Source organism: Ambystoma mexicanum, chromosome 5q (assembly GCF_040938575.1).
Source record: "Ambystoma mexicanum isolate Mex_15411 chromosome 5q, UKY_AmexF1_1, whole genome shotgun sequence".
Classification (NCBI taxonomy): domain Eukaryota; kingdom Metazoa; phylum Chordata; class Amphibia; order Caudata; family Ambystomatidae; genus Ambystoma; species Ambystoma mexicanum.
The window spans coordinates 940,965,703-940,990,867 of record NC_090933.1 but is presented as its reverse complement, the minus strand read 5'-3'; the positions used below and the strand labels follow the sequence as shown (position 1 = coordinate 940,990,867).

At 48.6% G+C, this 25,165-nt stretch overlaps 1 protein-coding gene across 9 annotated transcripts in view; it reads left to right on the top strand.

Annotated features, from left to right (window-relative positions):
* UBR5 (ubiquitin protein ligase E3 component n-recognin 5) overlaps nt 1-25,165 on the top strand; it is a 2,447,509-nt gene that overhangs the window by 1,392,573 nt on the left and 1,029,771 nt on the right. For all 9 annotated transcript variants that reach the window (XM_069621460.1, XM_069621458.1, XM_069621459.1 and 6 more), the window contains one exon: nt 22,839-23,096. In XM_069621460.1, coding sequence (XP_069477561.1) covers nt 22,839-23,096 — 258 coding nt within the window. The remainder of the gene's footprint in view (nt 1-22,838; nt 23,097-25,165) is intronic.

The following is a 25,165-nucleotide window of genomic DNA, read 5'->3' as shown; positions in this document are numbered from 1 at the left end:
ACTGTTATCAAGAGACATGCGTGGTTACGGCAGTCGGGATTCAAGACAGAAACCCAGGCTTCTTTAATAGACAAGCCAGTGGAACCCGACCTATTGTTTGGGAAAGCGGTCGAAGACGCACTTAAAAATGCCAAAGATGAATATGAGACTCTCAAATCCCTTGGCCAGCTTACCAACAAACCCCCTAACCAGAGGGGGAACAATAATTTTCGTCGCCCACGCGGCCAAAATTCACAAAGAGGCAACTATGCCCAGGGACAAGGTACACAATGGAATAACAACCAGCAGTCTACCCAGAGTTACGGCAGGGGTAACAAGAGAGGTCGTGGAAGAGGCAGAGGCAGCCCCAACAAGGGCGGTGGCACGCCTCCACCAAAACAGTGACGCTCAGTTCAGGGTCCCTTGCCACGCAACCCCAGTAGGGGGACGCATTTCCACCTTCACCCAGGCTTGGGAAGGGATCACCTCAGACAGATGGGTGCTGTCAACAGTATCCGCAGGATATTGTATAGAACTACTGCAGCGTCCCCGGAATCATCCTCCACGACAAAGAGTGCACTCCCTAGAGCATCAAAGGATCCTTCTCGAGGAGATCGCCATTCTGCTAGAAAAGGACGCGATAGAACTCGTCCCAGGACACCAGGTAAACAAGGGTATCTATTCAACTTACTTCCTTGTGCCAAAGAAAGATTTGACAATGCGCCCAGTATTGGACTTACGGCCTGCCAACAAATATGTCAAGCCCCAAAAATTCCGTATGACCACGCTACAAGAGGTAATCCCCCTCCTAAAAAAGGGGGATTACATGGCAACCTTGGATATGAAAGATGCTTATTTTCATATTTCCATGCTCCCAGCGCACAAAAAGTACTTGCGCTTCAAGGTGGACAGTCGCCACTACCAATTCAAGGTACTGCCCTTCGGGATAGCTTCAGCACCAAGGGTATTCACCAAGGTACTGGCGGTGGCGGCTGCACACCTACGCAGGGAAGCAATCCCGGTGTACCCTTATCTGGACGACTGGCTCATAACGGGGGAAACCCCAGGAATTTGCAGGTCAAACATTCAGAGGACTATCGACCTCCTCCACGAATTAGGCTTCCATCAACGAGAAAAAGTCAAGTCTGGTGCCAAGCACCTCAAAACAGTTTCTAGGAGCTATCCTAGATACTCAGAAAGGATTGACCTTCCCTTCGGAAGAGAGAATTCGGAATATACTTCTGCAAATTCCGCATTATCAGTCAGGTCAACAAATAACAGTACGCAAAGCTATGCGGTTACTGGGCATGATGGCGTCATGCATTTACCTGGTCCCCCACGCGCGTCTGCGCATGCGTCCCATGCAGGAATGGTTGGCGAAACAGTGGTCTCAGGCAAGTGGTCATTGGGACGATCTAGTGGTCGTTTCGCCAACACTCGTACAGAGCCTACACTGGTGGACAAGAGAGAATCTCGCAAAGGGGAAACCCTTTTACGATCCCGAAGTACAAGCCGTGGTGACTACAGATGCATGCCTGACTGGGTGGGGAGCTCACCATCTCCACCACACAGCTCAGGGTCTCTGGTCTCACTCAGTAGCCAAGAACCACATCAATCTGCTAGAGCTTCTGGCAGTATTCCGAGCGCTAAGGGCGTTCGAGCCCCATCTACTGAACTTGTCGGTGCAGATCAGGACGGACAGCACGACAGCCATGTTCTATCTGAACAAGCAAGGGGGGACTCGTTCGCCAAATCTGTCCAAGCTTGCCCAGAAAATATGGATATGGGCACTCAGACGGAACATCTTCCTGTCATCGCAACATGTTCCAGGGGAGCTCAATTCCCTAGCGGATGCTCTAAGCAGAAACTCCCTCCCAGAAGAACACGAATGGGTCCTTCACAGAGACGTAGTAGAAGATCTCTTCTCTCAGTGGGGTTTCCCCACTATAGACCTATTCGCCACAAGCGAAAACAAACAATGCCCAGGATTTGCATCCAGGTTCCCCCAGCCGGACTCCCAAGGGAATGCCCTGTGGATGAACTGGTCAGGGATGTTTGCGTACGCTTTTCCACCAACTCCTCTCATCAGGAAGGTGGTGTACAAGATGAACAAGGAATCTATGACGCTCATCCTAGTTGCTCCCATGTGGGCGAGACAACCATGGTTTCCACACCTACGCAGGATGGCGGTGTGCGAACCCATCAGACTCCCAGCCTGGTACAACCTACTGTCCCAGCAACAGGGTCAAACAGTGCATCAGGAACCCAACTCTATGAACCTAGCAGCATGGCTCCTGAAGTCATAGTTTGGACATCTCAAATTACCACAGAGGTGTATGGACATTCTAAAGGAGTCCAGGAAACCAAATACAAGGCACTGTTACTTTGATAAGTGGAAAAGATTCGTTATCTGGTGCCAGAATAAACAAATCAACCCGGTTGATTGCACTCCTTCCAACGTTGTGACATACATGCTCCACCTGCTGGATGCAGGGTTGGTTTTTAACTCGCTGAAAGTACACCTGGCAGCCCTCTCGGCTTACACCACATCCCATAACAAGGTCTCGTGGTGGAAAGTACCAGTGGTTAAAGCCTTCATGGAAGGAGTAAAGAGACTTCACCCTCCTATTTCGAACCCACCGCCAGGATGGGACCTCAACGTGGTGCTAGCTAAGCTCATGGGACCCCCATTCGAACCCATGCATAAAAGTAGTCTCAAACACCTGACTTATAAAACGGCCTTCTTAGTAGCCATTACCTCCATAAGAAGGGTCAGTGAAATTCAGGCTCTGTCAGTGCAGGATCCTTTCTTTACTATCCACAAGGACAAACTGGTTTTACGCACACACCCTAGGTTCTCACCTAAATTCATATCCAAGTTCCATGTAAACCAGTCCATCGAGCTTCCGGCTTTCTTCCAGAACCCGCAAAGCTCGGCTGAGGTGAAACTACACACCCTAGATGTGCGTAGGGCGGTCCTATACTATGTAAATAAAACCAGACCGCTAAGGAAAACAGATCAACTGTTTGTCTCCGTAGCTACAGGCAGAGAGGGGGATCGCGTCTCTAAGGGCGCTATCTCGAAGTGGATTATCAACTGTATACAGCTGTGTTACTCTCTTTCTGACAAGACTCTGCCTTTTACGCCAAGGGCCCACTCTACTAGAGGCATTGGTGCCACTCTGGCTTTCATTGCAAATGTTCCCCTCGACACCATTTGCAAAGCGGCTACTTGGAGCTCTATTCACACTTTTACTCAGCATTACTGCATTGACACTCATTCCAAGACAGATACACAAGTGGGACAAGCGGTTCTAAGACACCTGTTTGCTCATGACCCTTCTCACATCCCACCTCCTTCTTCTGGTACTGCTCGCTAATCTATGCACAGCATGTGATCTAAGCAGATTCCACAAGCCTCAGAAGGGATACATTACTCACCGTAATCGTATTTCTGATGCTTGTATCTGCTTAGATTCACATGCGACCCACCCTTCCTCCCCTCCGAGAGAAGGCGCATGATTGCTTGTAGTCTTACCTTTTCTGTCTATCTGCTTGGATTATCTGTACTCACGCTACTCCTCATGCTTCCTCATGTCAGAAAAAATACAATCTGAGGATCCTACACGCGTGAGGGATCTTGGGTACAGTGGACGTCACACTAGGGATAGTATTACTGGCACGCCTGTGTCGACGCCCATTTTCGACTTTCGAAAAACAAACTGTAATACTCCGCAGCTTCCACTAGATGTCGGCCTATGCACAGCATGTGAATCTAAGCAGATACAAGCATCAGAAATACGATTACGGTGAGTAATGTATCCCATATATCAAAACATATAGATTGTTCAGTAGCAATGGTAGGATCTGAGGCCCGTTTACTACCCTTTTCAAATTTGTGTTCCCCAATTTGTTTCAATTGAATACAATCCCATTCCTCTGACACCATATGTGGGGGCAGAAATGTGAGATCGACACAAAGGTAAAGGTTTCTCAAGAAATGCAATTTTTATTAAAAGAAAAAGATGTGGATGAACGCCTATCTCTTCTAACCTAATAAAGACGTCCCTACCTAGCGAACTAAAACTAATGAAAAATGGCCTAGTGTCCAAAAAGTTTCTGATCTTCACACCGATATATATACACAACAAAACTATTCAAGGAAATTATGGATAACTTTAGTTCAACAAAACAGTTTCTCAATTTCAACTTAAAGGTTCTTGAAAGCACTCCTTGTTGTCCAGATTGGTATTTTCTCTCCTTGACAAATTCAGGAGTACTTTGTGCACAGTTCTGATAAAACAAAGTTCTGTTCAAAGTAACAGAAACACTCTCTTCCTATCAGTGTCTTTCTCTTGGATACAACAAATGTCTTTCCCATAAATGTTTGATAGTTCAAAACCAACTGACATTTTCCACAATAACACTCTTGAAAAGAGAAAGGTCATTATTCCATAACAAAAGTTCAAACCAATGCCATTGTTCAGTTAACACTTTTTTCAAATGAATTACATTTGTCAGACAGCACTTCATCCTTTCTTGGTCACGCCACTGCTTGTCAAATGATAAAGTAAACTGATCCCTTAATTCATCAAAGGGTTCTTTCGTTATACCTTTTTTCATCAAAACATCTTCATTCCTGGGCCACTCACCTGCCAGGTCTAAACACTATAATCTTTCCTAGTATATTTGCCTTCCAGGAAGAATACTTCAACTACTTTCTACCTCATGGCAATATTGACTCCAAAGATTCCCCACACACAGTGGAGTAACTTTGCTGAAAATGTTGGGGGGGGGGGGGGGACATTGCATCTGAAGAAAAGGTACCCCAGAAAAAAAAATGGGGACACAATGGTGTGCCATGAAAGTTGGGGGGGGGGGATTCACTCCTGCCCCCCCCCTAAAATTACACCCATGCCCACTCCAAATCTCTCTTGGAAGGAGGATTACACAATAACTGCCTTTTCATATAGTCTCTTGCAACCCTTGTCGCCTCTGTGTGGTTTCACGGCCTCTTGGCAGGTGGCAAGGTGGGATATACACTTTCCCCAGTGATAGTTCTAATGGGGCCTTCTCACAGCCTCTGGGCTGTTTGTAATATTTGTTATAAGCTTTCCCCACTGCCAGTCCCTTAAAAGGGACCTTGCGTCTCTGCCACTTTTGTGCCGTTTCTTTATTCGGTATTCAGAAAATGGTTTCTGCTTCAATTCATTAATTGTTCGGTATTCAAAATTGTTAGTTTGTAACAACATTCTTGTTCGGAGCACCCCAGTGCTGGCATTCTCTAATAGCCAACTCACTGCCTCAAAGGTTCTAACACATTGTCACGGGTATGTACTCTCTAGAAGGATGCAATGGACTTTCAAAGTATTTAAAAGTTCAACAACCATATTATCAGAAGACTGGTAAGCTCTCCTCTCTCTTCCAGACCCAAGGCTAATCCAGGGGCAGGATACGTGACCCAGGGTCGACGACCAAAGGGGAAGTAAGAGGGGGATAAGAGACAAAGTGGCTTGTTCCCAATGTTAGCCTATGGAGGATGGGGAGAGGTGGGGGGGCAGGGGAGGATGCAGGCGCAGGCACAGTTATCCCTACTTCTCGCCTGGACTCTCATTTTCCCAGGGATAACGATGGGTCGTTGGGAGCGATGTCTTCTAACCTTTTCAAGTGAAAGGTGCCCTGGGGTTGCAGGTTAGAGGATTTTTCTCGTCTGGTGCAACTGCAAGATGCAATCCTTGTCGACAAAGATAAGCAGATTTCAATAATGCAGCCCTCATCAGGACACTTCACAGGAGGAAGGCTAGTTTTAGCGAGGATCACCGTTTGCAGGCGACAACAGGCGTCCTTCCATTTGCGGTCACAGGAGCTGCTCCAGGACAGGTTCTCTTGGAGATAGGAAGCTGAAAGTCGGGGGAAAGGTGATTAGTGTCACATGCCGACAACCACCAATGGTTCATGCTTAAATAATGAACTGGTACGGTTCTGGCGAGGTACCCCATGAGATCAGTCTTCCGGGCAGACCATGGCCCCTTCCAGGGTCTCTGAGGGATTGGATCTTCGAGACATCATCACGACTATTGTCCCAATAGCTCATGGGCTGAAACACAGACTAAGGTCTTCGGAGAGCGGCCAGAGGAGCTGTGCTCCACTGTGCCAAACTACAATATGCCCAAAGAATAAGCGGAAATCTAGTGGCATGGCCATTTTAGGCCACTAGTCACGTTTAGTAGCCATGCGTTGGAAACTCTAATGTTCACACCAAAAATAATGCAGAAATGATACAAATGTAACTGTTGCCGCCAGTTTGTCTTTAAGCACATATAAAAGTACCCTAAAATCTCTTGTGTAAAAAGATACAATGATACAAAAATATCCCCATTGCTTGCATTGTAAGATGCAGTGTTCAATATAAAAATACAAGAATTGAAAATGGAAACAATGTTTCCCAGTACTGATAGTCTGAAGGACTGATCATTTCCCCCACAACAAATAAGAAAAAAGCTAGTGAAATGAGTCTGAAGGCTTTACACTCCCTTCAAAAAGTCAGTGCAGGATCAAACACAGAGCAAAAAGAATGGGGTTCCATTGGAAACTATGGAATAAAGTTGCAAAAAGAAAATCTTTCCTAGCACTGGTCAAAATGCGTGGCCAATGGCTATCAATGATTGGATAGCCACTGTCTGTTTGAATGATGTAGGGCCTTACCATTGGTGGACTTGGTTGCACTTTCATTCCAGATCCTGGATAAAAGGACTCCTCCTGGAGCCTTTTGACAGATCATCGTTGGAGCCAAGATGCCTACGAAGTTTAACTTGCTGACTGCTGTGTCCCCTGACAGGCATCACCTCCAGCAAAGTCCCAGTGTAGCCCTGCTTCTTGGTCCTAATCTCACGAAAGCCCTTGTTGGTGCTTTGACCCCCTGGACTGGTGAGAACAACCAGTCTTGACCCCTGTTCGACGGTCTGCTCCTGCTGAGCCTGACCAGCTCCCTTTTGGGCTATCTTGTTGCAGCCGTTTGTTCCGATTGCATCCTTGGTTCTTGGAGGGTTTTCAACTGGTGCTATAAGACGCCTTGCTCCTGCATTTTCAGCCTCATTGACCCAGCAGAAGCACCTGTAGAAGATCGCCTATTGCTGCCTGATTGTGATGACTATTATTGCAACCCATCATGTTCCCGCCCTGGAGATCTTGAGAGATGGCCTGCTCTGCAAAAGTCTTCTTCCTTTTGGCACAAGGGTGTTTAGCTGCACAGTGCCTGGATCTGTAAAATAACGACTGTTAGGAAAGATTTCTCTTTACTGCACCTTTCCTTCCATCTTTATGGAACCCCCAAACATTTTGCATTTATTTTTGAATCTGACCTGCACTTTTTGCTGTGCTGTGAAGCATTAAACTTCACTACACAGGCCTTTGCTCATATGTTATTGAGAAACTGATATGTCCTTCATGCTGTCAGTACGGGGGGGTGGGGACACCTTGTTTTCCTTAGTCGTGTTACTATGTTACTACTTTTGTATCACTTGTGGTTACTTTTTATCATTGTACAATGCAGCTTACACTGCAATACATTGCCGTACATTTTTGTTTTTCCCTAGACTTAAACTCAGAGGATTTTTGGTTACTCTAGGTGTGCTAAAAGGATGGGCTGGTGGCAGCAGTGACTTTCCCCACTTTTTGGGGATTTTTGTTTTAGCTTTACTGCGTTGGGCTAGTAACTGTGGCTACTGGTCAAACATGACCATGCCGCAAGATTTTTCACCTGTTCTTTTGCCATCTTGTTTTTTTTCCTTCGTCCTGGCCTGAGAGGCCAGGAAAATCCTTATCAGGACTTCCGGTGCCTGGGAAAGCAGGATCTTTTGGCAGACTACTGGAGGGCTGTGTGTGTTTGCTGGAAGGATGTGGGCTGGGTCTGTCTGACTCCAATCCACAAACTAGTTTCAGTGTCTGAGTAGTATGCATGAATGTTCCCGCCAGTGGTCCTGATTGGACCACTGCTGGGGTGTGTGTGTTGCCTAGTCCTGCTATTGGCTAGTGGGAGTTTCAGCTCTTACCTGGCTTTTAGGATGAGAAGAGGAACCCTGCACCCATTCTTCAGAGATACTGGAGAAACCTGAAGGAACCAAGTATCCTGTCCAGCTGTGAGACCCGCAAAGAAATTGGAGACCTGACTGAAGACGCCTGGCAACCAACTTCTGCCGCTGCCCTGGAGGAGCCCTGTCTTGCTCGTGATCATTTTTAGTCCTGCGAAGAAGCTACGACCCTTGGAGTAGAGGGACCATCCATTCCCGACGTCTGCTCGGTGCCCTGCCAAAGGAAGCCTTTGGAAGTGCCCTGGGACCATCCTGTGGCGGACCAGCTTTGTTTTTGGTTTACCGTGCTGCCGGCGTCACTGTACCGAGTTTCTGCCTTAAACGTGAAGGGGGTGGGGAGGGGGGAACTCAGCTGGCCCTGCGAGACTACCTCCTGTTCAACGTCCTAGCATCGAGTGGACCCGAGATAGGAGGGAAAGTCCAACCGCTGCTGCTGAGTCCTTTTGTGTTGCAGTGCCCGGTGACCACTGTCCAAAAATTGCTTACCTGACCCGAGTCTAGTCCTGAGAAGGGTGCTACATCAAGTTTTTCTGCATTCTTCGACAGAGTCCTTGAAACAGTAAAAGTCACAGACCGGAGATGAGCATGAACCTGCAACCCCTGGAAATGGAGAACTGCGACTTTCGGCGGAAAAAGCAACGTCGGACCATCTTTCTTTGTTCTGCCATGTCTGGGGAAGAATCTGAGTACGGGGGTAAGTTACAGAGTTTCTAACCTAGCCTTATATGTCAGTGGGCTAATAATAAAGCTTATTTATAACAATATTGGCTTTGCTATTGCTTGCACAAGACCTCTGACTGTTGGGGCTACTTTTGGTCATTACTCTAACTTGAACCCTAACCCTAAGCACCCTTCACTGGACCCCAGAGACCCTGTCATTTTTTCCTGCATCCTAACTTCTGTGGAACTGTAGCATGAACTATTGGGCAAAGGCCCCATGCAACTTAGGGATGGACAATTACAGTTAGGGATAATCTCTGTGGACCATAAGTGCATAATACTTGTCCAAGTTTTACTTTGCAGGAGTTTCTGATGTGTATTATGCCCTATAACAAAGTGAATGTATATATGTATTTAGTTTGATGGTGTTGTGTGATAAGTCTACCTGCTAGTAGTCATTTCTCTAGTGTTTTGGCCATAATTAAATAACGGTGTTTTTATATATCCTTTCTAAGTGCAATCTTTGATTCCCATTGTCTGACCTCATTGTGGACCCCTTACAAGCTCACCACCTCTGAAGAACGTAGCCTAGACTGCCTGTCACTGCTACCTAAACTGGTTTGGCTACAGCTTCCCAGAGTTGTTCCTGTCACAATATAGGTTGTTCTTCTATACATCTGCTCTCCAAGCCAGTATAGAAAATCAGTCCTAACAACGAAAAATGAAATCCTGCATCCAACACGGACCTCTGTGCCAATGACACCTCGGCCTTCCTTCAACTGACCAAGCACAGAAGATTGTGTCCCCAGTGGAATCTTCACCCTCTGAAGTGGTCTCTGATGAAATCTGAGTTGGGGTTTGGGGGGTGTAAATTAACATGCATGTTCCTTTCCCCATTCCTCCTTAAGGTTACATAAGCATCAATTCCTGTCCCTTGCTCTTTTTCTTCACTTAGATCTGTGGTATTCTAGTCAAAGAATCCCTTCTCCAGCATGGGGTCTGGCATGGATTCACATGCTCATGAATATTCCCCGTCGTCAGGCTGGGAATCCTCGGTAAAGAAAAAATCAGTTTTTTCTCTTCTGAACTGTCTTTCCCTAACGGCCAATCACTGGCATCTTGGTCATATTGCCCCCAGCCAATGACTGCCCTCTACCTAAGCCCCTCCTCTGGCAGCCATCTTCAGATTTTTACCACACGTTACAGTGGTGGGAGTCCTCGTGATTAGCTCTCAGGCTTTTTGCTGCGTTTTGAGCTTTTTCTTAGTTTTCTCCTCTTTTTTCGGTCAATTGAGCCTCAAGCTCCATCGATCCATCATCCAACTAACGGGGACCCGTTTTCAGAACTTTCTATGCCCCTCAAGTGCGATTTATCGTCGAGTTCCCTTCTTGGAGGATTCCGGAAGATTCTTTGAGGCCTACTCTGCGTGAACATGGCTGAAGATAAAGGAGACTCAGCGCCTCTGTTAAGGATCTGCCAAGGATGTGGACTACGGAACATTTTCCTGGACGATGGGCACTCCCTTTGCCTTTACTGCCTACATTCCGACCTAACGCACGTGTAAGAGGCCTGTGCGTTCTGCAAGGATATGGAGCCTTGCACCATGAAGGACCGTCGCAAGCGGTGCTCCGAGTGGTTCCAGACGAAGATCCCCGGGCAGCAAGCCTTACCCAGCAAGAGAAAATCAGAGTGGTCTTCTAAGACCTTTGAGGGCGCTCCGGCGACGGGGGCCCAACATAAGGCAAAGCACAGCGGGCACCGGGAGGGCCATTGGGACGGGCTCCTCAGCGACCAGGTAGGGAACGGCATCTCTGGCACCCTCGACCAGGCACCCTCGACCATGAGCCAACGCTCCGGGTCAGCGAAGAAGAGAAAGTCGCACCATACAGTCCTCCCTGGAAGGAGTGGTGGCGTCCCTAGCGAAGGCCGCAGATTCGGACTCGCAGGAGGTGGCTCCTAAAACGAGAGTTGCCTTGCCTTTTCTATCCATTAAGAATACACTGGTGAAGACGATGCCTATAATCTCCCCTAGACTGTCCCCGCTGGTAGAGCAGAAGGGTGGGGGTGGTAGTCCTGCAGAGCTCGGACATCTCCTCTCAGGAGGAGCTTTCTGGTCTGAAGGCCGTACTGGACAAAATGTTTGTCGAGGCCAGGTCCTATGGGAAGGACCCCAGCAAAGCGGATGTGGAGAGCAGCGAGGATAATGAGCAGTAGGGCGGTGACGAGCCAGAGGACATCACGCCACTTCCTTCGCTCCTGTTGCAGCCAGCACACCAACCTCCGCCAGCGGACGGGTCGGCGGACATCCTACAGGCACTGCACACCTTGTGTTCAGAGATCCGGACAAGGATGCCCCTGTCGCGGCGGGAGATCCTGCAGTGCCCGGGCCATCGGGAGAACCTCCCGTCAAGAGGCAGAGTCCATCCTCCACCTCCTTGCCATCCTTCGCCACCATCCCCTCCCCCAAGGGATGATACGGAACTGGATATGGTGACGACGGGTACGGACGATGATGGAGGGGACCTCCCGTCGCCAGTGCCCAGGGCCTTGCCTCCCAACAAGATTGGCTCTTTCCACGCCATGATAGCTAGGGCCTCGGAGATGTTTCAACTAGCCCCTGAGGAGACGGAATGGTTTCTGTACCAGTGCCGGGAGGCCAAGAGGAAGACTGTACTTTCTATCCCTCTATTGGTCGACATTTGGAACAAGGGGCTGTCCCTCATGAAGAACCCGTCCTCGGCCCCGGCGAAGAGGGACCGGTACGAGAAGAAATATAGGGTGCCGGACTCTGCACCCAAGTCTCAGACCCCAACTGTCCACGGACTCTGTGGTCTCGGCAGCGGTAAAGAAGTCGTGCTCCGGATCTTCAGCGTCCTCTAACCACCGCCGTCCCCAAGACAGCGAGGGAAAGTAGCTGGACGCCATGGGGCGGTAGGTCATCTCGTCGGCTGTGACCACGATCAAGGTGGCCAGTGCCTTAACCTTCTTGGCCCGTTATGACAGGGAGCTGTGGTTCAAGATCACTTCCCTCCTAGACTTCCTTCCTGATGACAAGAGAGCAGTGCTGAAGATCCTGCAAGAAGGCGGCGTGGCATCGGACCGTATCATGGTGGCCACGGACATCGCCGACACAGGCTTCCGTCAGATGGGCAACAATGTTTGCCTTTATCTGCGGGGTTTGTTTGAAGGCCACTTGCTTCCACCGGGATGCACAGTCGAGGGTGTTGGACATGCCCTTCGACGGGGACAATTTATGACAGTGGACGAGTCGCTTCAGGCCATCAAGGTGGATACTGAGACGGCCCAGGTGTTGGGCACGCTCCAGCAGTAACGGCCGTCCTTTCGGCCTTCCAGCGGAATGTCCCAAGGATACTCCAAAGGTTTCGGTGGTGGCTCGTCATCCTATTGTCAACCGTCCCGCTCTTCGGCTCAGGATGCCTACAGGGGCTGCAGCAAGTCCAGGGGAGGTCGCCGTGGTCGCCACGGTCCCAAAAGTGGCGTCCACACAGCGAAGCAGGATTGAACCAGCCACGACGTCGGGGCCCCCACCCGCGCACCCCCATGCAAGGCCGTGGAAAATCCATCTCCAGCGACCATTGGGTGCTGGATGAAGGCCCACGGGCATACCCTGGAATTTCAACGGAAGTACCCGCACATTGCACCGGTGGCCAGGAAGGAAAACCACATCCCTTAACTTCTGCTGGAGGTACGGGCCATGCTGAAGGGCGCAATAGAACTCGCCCCAAAAAGGCTCTGGGGCTCCGGAGTGTACTCCAGGTACTTCTTTGTCAGAAAGATCCATAGTGGACCTCCGCCGCCTCAACAAGTACATCAGGTCCCAGAAGTTTCGGATGGTCACCCTTCAGCACGTGCTGGGACAACTGGAAGAAGGGGATTTCCTATTGTCGCTGGACCTGGAGGATGCCTATTTCCACATCCCCATTCACAAGGGACACTGCAAGTTGCTGCGGTTCGTGTTCCAAGGGCAGCATTACCAATTCAAGGCCCTCCCCGTTGGATTGAAGTCGGCACCAAGGGTTTTCACCAAGTGTCTGGCGCCAGTGGCGGTGCGGTTACGCCTGCAGGGGATTCACGTCTACCCCTACCTGGGCGATTGGCTCATCTGAGCGAAGTCGAGGGAGACCGCCGACGAGCAGATGCCGTGGACCGTCAGGCTACTCACGGAACTGGGGATCTCGATTAACATTGCAAAGTCCTGTCTGGTGCTATCGCAGAACGTGCTGTTTCTGGGGTCCCGGCTCAACACGGTGTCGTGTCTGGCATCCCCGTCGGAGGAGAGAATAGCGGCCATCCTGGGCAAGGTACAACAGCTTTTGACCCTGAAGATCGCAAGGGTGAGGGTCCATCAAGTCACTCCTCGGCATGATGATGTCGTGCATTTACTTGGTGCTCCTGTGCAGGCTGCTGATGCCACCGCTGCAGGAGTTCCTCGACGCCCGTTGGATCCAGGTATCTGGAAACTTTGAGGACAAGATCACCCTTGACAGAGTTTCTGTCGAGTGATTCAGTGGTGGGGTGTCCGCGCACATGTGTCGGCGGTTGCAGATCCGATCCCCCCCCCCCCCACCAGAACACGTCGCAAGAGGCCTGTGGCTACCGGAGGAGGGTTCGTTGCACATCAATGTTCTGGAGCTACGGGCTGTGTTTTGGGCACTCGAGTCTTTCCTTCCGTCCCTCAAGGGCAAGGTGGTATGGATTTTCACAGACAACACCACCACAATGTTTTACAACCGGAAGCAGGGGTGCACCAGATCGCCGGCGCTCTCCAAAGAGGCGCAGGACCTATGGCAATGGTCCATTTCATCTGGCAGGAGTGAAGAACACTGTGGCCGACTCTCAGCAGGGAACTGCGCTCGTGCCATGAGTGGGAGCTTCGGCATGACCAAGTGGATCTTCTATTCCGACGATGGGGAAGTCTACAGACTGATCTGTTTGCGACGGCGGCGAAGACCAAGTGGCGGAGGTTCTTCAGCAGGTTTCCCCAGCCGGGGAGCATGGGTTTCCCCAGCCGGGGAGCATGGAGGATGCATTCTTCTTCTTCCCCTGGGACGGTCTGTTCCTCTATGTGTCTCCCCCGTTGCTGTTGCTTCTGCGACTCATCAATCAACTCGGGCAGTCCCGGTGCGGGATGATCCTCGTCGCACCGGCGTGGCCGAGGCAGATATGGTACCCAGACCTTCTGGACATGTCGGCGTCCCCTCCAGTCAAGCTTCCGGCGGATGCAGATCTTCCCGCCAGTGAAGGAGGCGCGGTCGCTGATCTTGCAGGCCTGGCTCCTGCAGCGCCTGAGTTTGGTTGTTATGTCCCCCCGTGGACTGCAAGGAAGTGCTTGCCACGGCTTTGTCTACACAGAAATGCTACGGACATAAGTGGAAGAGGATCGCCATCTGGTGCCGGGCACAGAAAGTCGACCCTCTATGGATTACGGCCCCGCTGGAGCTGCCATATTTACTGTCGCTGGTCAAGGCAGGGTTGGCCCATGCTTCCATCAAGGTTCATCTGGCGGCTATCTTCCGCTACACCAGAACTGGGGCGGTCGTCATTATGGTCACACCGCCTGGTCAAGGAATTCATAAAAGGACTTTTCCGGTCCTTCCCGCTGGTGAAGGCTCCGGCCCCGGAGCTCAATGTGGTGCTGACTAGGCTCATGGGTCCCCCGTTCGAGCCTATGCATTCGGCACCGCTGAGGTTTTTATCGTGGAAAAATGCATTTCTTGCGGCCGTCACCTCCGCACGACGACTGGTAGAGATTCAGGCCCTCTCTTGTAAACCACTGTACTTGACATTCCACTAGACGAGGGTGATGCTGCGGACGCACCCCTCCTTCATGCCCAAGGTGCTGTCGGACTCCTATCTCAACGAGCCCTTGGTGTTACCGGTTTTATTCCCGTCGCCTTAGTCACTGGCTGAGAGGACTTTGCACTCAATGGATGTGGCTAGAGTGCTGAAGTTCTATGTCGACCGCACAAAGTGTTTTCGGAAGACATCACAGCTGTTTGTGAACTTTGGCCCTGTGAACCAAGGGAAGGCCCTTACCAAGGCTTCCATTTCCAGGTGGCTCTCCGGCTGCATCACCCATTGTCACCGGTTGGCGAACCGACTGTTAGGCCGAAACCTGTGCAGTTCCCTTAGGGACCACTGCAAAAGATTTAAGACTACAGGTGTTTGGCAGGAAAACCCACTTGGTAGCAGCCTGTACCACACATTCACTTGGTAGCTGTGGCTGAGCAGTCAGACTTCTCTCAAGAAGAGTTAGGCAGTATGCAGAGTATACACAATAGATACAGAGACACAGTAGTACAAACAAACACTGACCAGAGCTTTGGTGTAAAAGTATATAATTATTTATTTAAAAACACACTTGTAAATCACACTAACAAAAAAGAGGTAAGTAATTTCAACACACAGTCACTATCATATATATAAAACCCTATTCACTTATTAGACAAGTCTTCGTGAGAAACGCCACTTATTTTCAGACAGAGGTGAGCGCTTAACATAAGATGACACTTTAATAAGTTGTAAAGAAAGGGAGGGAAAAAGGCAGAGTTAAAGAAGCACACAAGTTTCAATACTTTCTCAAAGAACCACAGTAAGGCAGGATAGGCAGAGTTCTACTGGAGAGCAAGGAAGTCAATTGTAAGGCCCACTCTTGGAGAGAGCAAGCAGAAGGGGTCCAGGTTCACCAGAGGGGTTATGCCCAAAGAGGCTTTGTAGATAGTTTGCACAAAAAGGATGAAATTAAAGTCAAGAAAAGTTAGCTAGGTTGTCCCAGGCCAGCCCAGGTTAGAAAGTCGAGGCTTTACTGTCACCCCGAACGATCTGTCGCAAGGGAAGGCAGGCGGGACACAGTACCTTAAGTGTGAAGGAAGCTCCAGCGGGGGCAGTTGTTCCTGGCAGCAGGTGCAAGTCAGTGTTTCGTCCAGAGGAAGAAAAGGTCTCGCCGTGGAGGAAAGATGAAGGTCGTTGCACTGCCAGGGAAGAAACCAGCCGCGGAGTTCTCTGGTTAAAAGGCACTACCCTTCTCTTCGCGGTAGTAGTAAACCGTGGTATTCCGGTTGCCGTGGTGCTTGGCACGGACAAGGCAGCCACGAGATGCTCCAGGAAGGTGAAAAGAAGGCAAAACTGGTTATCCCCACTGTTAGGCAGAAACCTGTGCAGTTCCCTTAGGGAACACTGCAAAAGATTTAAGACTACAGGTGTTGGCAGTAAACCCACTTGGTAGCAGTCTGTACCACCCAGATTTACCTGCTAGCTGTGGCTGAGCAGTCAGACTTCTCTCAAGAAGAGTTAGGCAGTATGCAAAGTATACTCAATAGGCACTCGGATACAATAATGCAAGCAAACACTGACCAGAGCTTTGGTATCAAAGTATATAATTATTTATTTAAAAACACACAGATGAAACACTCCAGCATTCTTATTGAAAAATATTCTAAACACAGTTGCTATTATGATATATACACCCCTTTTTCCCTATTAGATCACAGTAAAACACCACTTATTTTCATACAGAGGCGAGCGCTTAACTAGATTGCACTCTAATAAGTTTGTGAGAAAGGGGGGGGGGAGACGGAATATGAAGAGGTACACCACTCTATGATCCAGGAACACTGTAAGCAAGGCAGAGAGCAAAAAGTCACTGGTGAGCCAAAGTCCAAAGGCTGGGCCCACTCTTAGAGGGAGCAGAGCACAAATGCGCCCACGATCACACAGTTACACTAGGCTTAGAAAGTCTTGCAGAGGGTTCAAGAAGAGTTTAGAGAGGCTTAGAAAAGTTCAGCCAAGGTGTCCCAGGCTAACCCAGTTTCGAAAGCGGGGGCTAAATCTACCCCGTACAGTCGGTAGCAAGGGAAGCCAGGCGGGACACGGTACCTTAAGTGGGAAGGATCCTCCAGCGGTGGCAGTTGTTCCTGGTAGTGGGTGCAAGTTGCGTCGTCGTCCAGGGGAAGAGAAGATCTCGACTTGGAGGAAAGATGAAGGTCGTTGCACTACCAGGGAAGAAACCAGCCGCGGAGTTTTTTGGTTAAAGGTGGTACCTTGGTTTCGCGGTCATGGTAAAACGTGGTATCCCGGTTGCCGGGGTGATTGGGACAGGCAAGGCGGCCACGAGGTATGTCGGGAAAGCGAAAAGACGGTGAAACTGGTTATCCCCACCAGTCAAAGGAAGAAGACTCTCCGGCGGGAGATCTCCTCTGTCGTTGGGAAAAGTGGTGAGGCAGTCCAGCAGGGCTCCACTGGTGGTGGTGTCGTGGCAGGTCGGCTCAGCTTCTCCCTCGTCGGATTCTTTAGGTCCTGTGGCGACTTCTGAAGTTCCAGTCCCCAAAGCCCTGCTTTTATGCAGCAAACCCCCATTCACTCAGCCTAGCTGTCACTCAAACATGCTAAGTGGTGAGCCGGCCGGCTCACCACTTTGCCCAATCAGGATGGAGTGTGACTTGAGTTGCCTGGGCAACTCAGTCCAGGGTGCCTAAATTCCCCTCCACCCCTCCTAAGTACCCCAGACAGAGTAGCACCACTTTGGAGGGCTTCTGTGGAGAAGCCTGCCAAAAAGTGGAGCAAAGGGCTCGAATTGGGTTGGAGTCACAGAAGAGAACACAAACACCATTTTAGAATCAAGTTTTGGCAAAAAAATACCAACCGGAGAATTAATATTAATTAAATAAACCGGCGGTATGTTCGAGGCTACCGTTAATAATTAAAGATAGTAGCCGAAAACAATGGGAAATCCCATAGGAAAATATTTGCGGTTGAATATAAAAAGTAGTATCCACTGCCACCAGCCAAAACTCGATCAGGGGGGACGGAGACGTGCCTCCTCGACTAACAGACCCTGGGGCAATCGAATTGCCCCAGCCAGTACATCCACAATATGATGGTTTGTACTGGTTCTGTTCAGAATTTAAGACTAGTAAAGTCAATGGTGACTTTACATGCCCTGGGAGACAGTAGTCAGTCCCAGGGTATGGAGTCTATACTGGGGGTGTCACTAAGACACCCCTGTGTCGCTGCACTGAGGGTGCTGTGTAACACACATCACAAAAACACATGAAACCTTATGGAGTAAAAGACCCCATAGCCCATTGAACACTTCTAGATCACACTCAAATCATGTCCAAGAGTGAGGGTAAAAGAGTCTCACTCTTGGCAGGAGAAAGAAATAAACCCCAAAAATCCAGCAAAGCTGCTGGGGGACTCACTAGGTTAGGAAATTCAGCCTAAACAGAGAATTCTCCCCAACACCCACCAGTCAAAGGAAGAAGCCTCTCCGGACTGGAGATCTCCTCTGTCGTCGGGAAAAGTGGTGAGACGGTTCAGCAGGGCTCCACCGGTGGTGTCGTTGCAGGTCGGCTCAGCTTCTCCCTCCTCGGATTTTCAGGTCCTGTGGCGACTTCTGAAGTTCCAGTCCCCAAAGCCCTGCTTTTATGCAGCAAACCCCCATTCATTCAGCCTAGCTGTCAATGAAACATGCTAAGTGGTGAGCCGGCCGGCTCACCACTTTGCCCAATCACACAAGTGTGTGACTTGAGTTACCAAGGAAACTCAGTCCAGGGTGCCTAAACCCCCTCCCACATCCCCTGTGGTACCCAGACAGAGTGGCACCACTTTTGGAGGCTTCTGTGGAGAAGCCTGCCAAAAAGTGGAACAAAGGGCTCGGGACTGGTTGGAGTCACAGAAGAGAACACAAACGCCATTTTAGAATCGAGTTCTGGCAAAAAATACCAACCGGTGAATTAATATTAAATAAACCGGCGATATGTACGAGGCTATAAGAATTAAATAATGAAAGTTGGTAGCCTCGAACAATGGGAAAATCCCATAGAGATATATTCGCGGTCGAACATAAAAAGTAGTATCCACTGCCACCAGCCAAAACTGGATCAGGGGGGACGGAGACGTGCCCCCTCGAACAACAGTCCCCGGGGCAATCAAATTGCCACGACCAGTACGTCCACAATATGATGGTTTGTACTGATGTATGTTCATAATTTAGGACTAGTAAAACCAATGGTGACTTTACATGCCCTGGGAGACAGTAGTCAGTCCCAGGGTATGGAGTCTATGTTGGGGGGTCGCTACGACACCCCTGGGTTAAGGCACGGAGGGTGATGTGTAACCCACATAAAAAAACACATGAGACCCTATGGAGTAAAAGACCCCATAGCCCATAAAACACATGGAAAGTGAAAGGAACACCTCAAATCATGTCTAAGAGTGGGAGCAAAAGAATCTCACTCTTGGCAGGAGAGAAAAAAATAAACCCCAAAAATCCAGCAAAACTGCTGGGGGACTCACTAGGTTTGGGAAATTAGCCTTACAGAGAATTCTCCCTAACACCGACCATTGCCTGGCAGTCCGAGAGCCCATTCGACTATTGCGATCGCTGCTACTACGGCGTTCCTGTCAGGTGTGCCCCTGCTGGACATATACAGGGCTGCTACGTGGAGGTCGACGCACACCTTCACGAAATTCTACTGTCGACCGGGATTCCAGTGAGGAGTCCAGAGTTGGCCAAGCAGTGCTGCGCAACCTGTTCGCTTGAAGGTGAGCCTGGTGAGGAGGTAAGGCATGCTTAATGTTGCGCATTGCCACCTCCCGTGGTTGTGCATGTGTGTACTGCTATGTATTCTTTATTCATGAGCATGTGAATCCATGCCAGACCCCATGCTGGAGAATGAACAAGTTACTTACCTGAAACTGTTGTTCTCCAGCATGGGTCTGGCATGGATTCACATGCGAACCCTCCCGCCAATCCCTCGGCGGCTCTTCTCTTGGTCCTACTGCCTTTACATGCTACCAAATCTGAAGATGGCTGCCAGAGGACAGGCTTAGGTAGAGGGCAGTCATTGGCTGGGGGCAGTATGACCCAGAGACCGGCGATTGCTTGTTAGGAGAAAGACAGTTCAGAAGTGAAACTGATTTTTTCTGTACCGAGGATTCCCAGCCTGACGACTGGGAATATTCATGAGCATGTGAATCCATGCCAGACCCATGCTGGAGAACAACAGTTACAGGTAAGTAACTTGTTCCTTCCTGGGCCATCCCAAGGGTAGTGGGATTGAGAGAGCTACTTACCTGAGCTTTCCTTAACTTTTTGGAACTCTGAATGGCAACCACTGGCATAGTCCAATCACATAGTAAACCTACCTGCAAAATATAGCTGAATGTATATATGTATTTTAGAGCAATTGTGTGACAGTATTTGCCTAGAAGTTTCATTGCTTAGGAGTGTATTTTAAAGGCCTTATAAATCATTGTATATTTTTGTACTTGCCTGTTAGGCAGAATCGTGTGCAGTGCCCTTAGGGACCACTACACACAATTAAGACTACAAGTGGTAATACAAGTTCACCTTTGGTACAAGCCTGTACTACACTGTTTAAGTGGTAGCAGTAGCGGAGCAGCCAGACTTATCTCAAGAGCAAATGAGCAGTAGTAGAGATTACTCAAAGGACTACAATTACTGTGACTCAAGCAAACACCCTCAAGGTTTTTGGTTTAAAAAAAAGTAAAAGTACATTTATTTCCAGACCATCTGTTCATAAAACACTTCACTTCTATTAGTTTATGATCACACGTAAAATACACTACACACAACCAATTCATTTGTGCAACACAATTGAAGGTAAGTACCCTTGGTTTTGACAGACCGATGTTGGGGAAACGAAGGCGTTACTGGGGGGACAGATGCGATCACTTTTTGACAGTAATGACAGTTGGGTCTTAATAAAGATACGCATACCCGTGGGAAGAAATGTTACCGGAGGTAAAACACACTTAGCACATGAATCAACACAAGAGAGTTGGGGATAAAAAATCATAGGCAATACTTTTGTCAAGGCAGATAGAATCAGAGGACACTTTCCTACAAGTGAATAAAAGTCAATAGGCCTGCGCCAGTCAGGGTTCCTGTTGTCGAAGATCACATGGTTAGTACACTTCACGATTCGAGATTGCCAGGAGTACTTGGATATTATCAAGAAGGGGAAGCAAACGTTATAAGAGGGGAAGGAAGATGAGGACAAGCCTTTGGTGAGGAAACAGGGGTTCACCCCAGTTCCTACAGGTCGGACACAGTACCTTATTCAAGTGAAGACAAGCTGGTGCCACAGCAGTTGTTCCTGGTAGTTCCCGCAGACTCAAGGTTCCTGAAATTTCAGTCGTGGGGACAAGGACGACGTCTGGAGTGATCTGCACTACCCAGGGATGAAGCCAGCAGCAATAGCAACAGTGAATAAAGGGTGCTCTCCTTTTAAAAACAGGAGAGGCTCTTAAGATGGCTATCCGGACCACTACAGCTGTGTGCAGCGATTGCGACCAAGAGGAGGATCCTCTGCCTGTGGAAGATGAGCTGGTTGATCCCACCAGGCTTAAGGGAAGAAGACTCCGGACTGGATCTTCTCCTGTCGTTGAAGGGTAGGTAGCTCAGGACTGCAGCAGGGCTCCACCGGGACTCGGTAGTTGCTGCAGCCGTCGTCTTCTCCACTTCTCTTCAGTTCCTTGCAGTTCTAGTGGCGACTCTGACTTCTAGCCCTAGAGTCCTGCATTTTATGCGAAAATCCCCCATTCACACAGCCTACCTGTCAATCACACAGAAGGGAGGTTGTCCGGCTCGGACAACCACCTCAGCCACTCATGACAAAGTGCGACTTGGGTTTCCAAGGATACCCTGTGCAGGGGTGATTATACCCCTCCCTCACATTCAGCCCACCTAGACAGCCTGGTTTGCCGCGCACAGTAATACACAAGTAGGACTTTAACAAAAAGAAATGGCGAATAAACCCAACCGGAGCCGAAAGAAAGAGTATTTGGTCTAGCCGGTTTATGTTCGAGGCTAATATAATATCCTGGAATGGTACCACGTTTATATAGTATAATCGCAGTAGAAAAGTTAGGGTACATACTACTGGCACCAGCCAAGTCTAAATGTTAAGAGAGCACAACAAAGCTCAGAGAGGCACAGACAAAAAGGGATAGGAGTTAACCCTTTCCAGTACTCCATGTAAGATGGGGCGTACTGGGTTTGTTGTTTTAAATGACTATGTAAAGTAAATGGCAACTTTACCTGTTTTCTGGGGGACAGTAGTCTGCCCCAAAAAAATTGAATCATTGGGAAGTATCAAAGAACCCCGTGTCACTGCACTGAAGGTGCTGTGTAACACACATAAAAGTGGTTTTCATGGAGTGGTGTCCTCCAGAGCCCACGATCACACAAACAGTAGAAATACACATGGCAAAACGCATGTAAGCGTGGGAAAAAGGCTCATACTCTTACCAAGTGGAAAAAGTAAACTCCAGAAATCCAGCAAAGCTGCTGGGGGACTCACTAGGTGAGGGAAATTAGCCATAGAATGAGGATTCTCCCTAACACCCGTCTAACTGGGATTATTGGAATGCTAGCTGTGTATCCCATTTGATGCCATAGAGCCCTCTCACACCTCGCCTTACTGTGAGCCTTGCCACTCTGCTACCTGCCTTGATTGGGTTTGGCTAGACCTTGGTGCCTTTCCTGTTCAGCACAATAGGTTGGCCTCCCAAAACCCTCCCCCAGGGTTGATTTTGGAAATCCATCTCAAGTTATTCTTACTGATGAACATGTTGGTTTTACTGGCTTTATGAAGGGTATAGACATTGGAAAGCGGGCAATCTCTAGGTAGATTGGGCTGTATGAAAACCAGCATTGATGAGGATGTGGTACATCCTGGGATCAAATCGCACTCGGACAGAATTCTGGCTGCGACTACACCGCTGCAGAGGAGAGTTTCCCCTTCAGGAAATTTGTGATGCTGCTACCTGGTTATCTTTGTGCGTTTTCCAAACACTACTGCTAGGCACCAGGGTTTCTGTGAGAGAGTTTTTAGGGTGCTGCTGCGAAGTGTTTTCTCATGAGGTCTTGACTAATTTCTGAAGATTGGAATCTCTGGTTGAAGTACCAAATCCAACAGAATATTATCAAAGGTAAGTAATGTGTTAAAGCATTTAATATTGTTCATAGTCTTGAAGACAAATGCAGTAAAATCCTGCAATTGAAGAAACAATATTAAGCAATTAATAAGTGTGTATATAACAATACTTTTATTTCTGCAGGTGCCAGCAGTGTCCCTGCATTTTTCTCGGAAGATGACTCCCAGTCTAATGACTCCAGTGATTCAGACAGCAGTAGTAGTCAGAGTGAAGACATAGAGCAGGAAACATTCATGATTGATGAACCGTTGGAGAGATCAGCAAGCAGCTCTAATGCCAATGGTGCCTCTCAGGCACCCCGGTCAATGCAGTGGGCTGTGCGGAATACCCAAAATCCAAGAGCTGCTAATTCTGCTCCATCAAGCACATCTACACCAGCACGTAAGTTTAACTGCTTTGCACTGTGTAAACGTGCCTGGCAAATGCCTATCCAATGTCTACACAAAAGCAATAACTGTTGGCTTTATCATTGTTGTTCTGGTCAGAGGCTGAAATATCTAATCGTTCGAATGAATACATTACTCCCACACGTTTCCTTTCTTTAGAAATGTGTTCAATCACAAGCTGGTATTTTGAAAATGTTTGCATACTTAGCAGGACTGGCACGACTGTGATGGCGTCAAGATGCTGTTGACATTTTTCTTCAGCCCTCAAGTGAGGGATGCAAATTCATGTAACGTAATGGCAATGTAGGTTTTCCAACCAAGAGACAGTACAAACTCTCTAAAGGATAGCAATGGCAGAACGGTCAGGCTCACTGAAGTGACGAGGTAGGTTGACCGTGTGGTACAATTAGTGCCAACAGGCAACTCCCAAATATATACTACACTGCAAAATGTGTACTTTATTATGAAATCACACATGGAGTAAGGCCAAAAGGTACTTTGGGTCAAAAACAACATATAGGACAGTGCAAGTATTAAAACAGTAAAGTGTCATAGGTAGACCCTGCCCGCACCTAGATTAAAGGTATGCCCAGTTTCTCCTTGATGAGCACAGTACATGGAAGTGTAAGAGGTGCATTTACATAGTGAGGATCAGGACCCAAAATGCCACACCTGCATAGTCATTGATTCCCAACAACCTCCAAAACGCAGTAAACATACTATTCCTCAACAGCTGTTTTAAAAAAGATTTTTTTTTTTAGTCCACTTTACCCCCATATTCTGTGGACCCCTGTAAGGAGTTTTACTAAAGTCCACCAATGGTAGGACTGAAGAAGACTCACTCTTCGGTGTACAGGGTTACAACTCTTTGGTTTGGCCTGAACTACCCAAAAGGTCTTTTTGCTTATTGTTAGGAAAGTTTTCTCTAGGACCAACTTTTCCTCCATATTCTATGAACCTAAACCTTTTACTTTTGTTTTACACACTGTCCTGACTTTTGCAGTTTAAGGAAGCCTTCAGCTTCCCGCCACTGGCCTTTTGCTTAAATGTTATGGGGAAACAAACTAGTCTTCTGCTGTCAGTTCAAGGAAACTGTTTCCGCGTCAGTCTTTTACTTTACCTGTTTGGGTAACTTTTTATCATTGCGCAATGCATTTTCCAATGCAGTGCAATGGGGTTTCTCTTTGTGACCCTAGACTCTACTCGAGGGATTTTTTTTTTTTTTGGTTACCTAGGATGTGCTAAAGGACAAACTGCTGGCAGCACTTACTTTGTGGTACTTTTTACTATATGTTTGGTTCTCCTCTCTACATGCACCTCGTTTGGCTACCAACTGTGGTTAGTGTCCTAAAATGGCTGTGCCACAAGGTTTTCTTTTTTACCTTGGCCATCTTATGATTTTGTCTTCCTCTTGCCCTTTCAGGTAAGGATAATCCTTGTATAATCTTACATTTGCTGGGAAACACAACAATTTCACAGGCAAGTGCAGGGCATGTGTTGGAGGGTCCAGGAAGTGGGTTGGGTCTGGTCGTAATCCACAACTTTGCTCCAGAAAGTCTGGTGGGCATGTGTGCATGAGACCAACAGTGGTCCCTGATTGGACCACCACCACAACTGCTGCTGTGCATGTGGGGGACATATCTTGCCATTGAAGTCCTGATTCTGATCACCCACCTGACTTTGAATAAGAAGAGGAGCCCTGCAGCGGTTCAGCAGATCTGTAGAAGGAGCCAAGTTTCCTGAGAAGCTGAGCAGACGGACAATCCTGAGACTCACTTGATGAAGCCCGGCAACCAAATCCTGCTGCTGTCCGAGAGAAGCACTGCTTGGCCACTTATCTCGAAAGGCCTTCATTGGCACTTCAACCCGTTGGCATGGTGGGACCAACCATTGCCAATGTCCCCTGGCAACCCTGCAAGTGAACCTGTTCAGAAGTGTGCCTGGGCAATGCAGTGGGCTGTTGAGCTCAAATTTGGGCTTATCCAACAAGACACTCTTCTGCCGAAATGGTGACGTCGCTGAAACCTAGTTTCCTGTGCCAATTCCAGTGTCCTGAGACCTGCT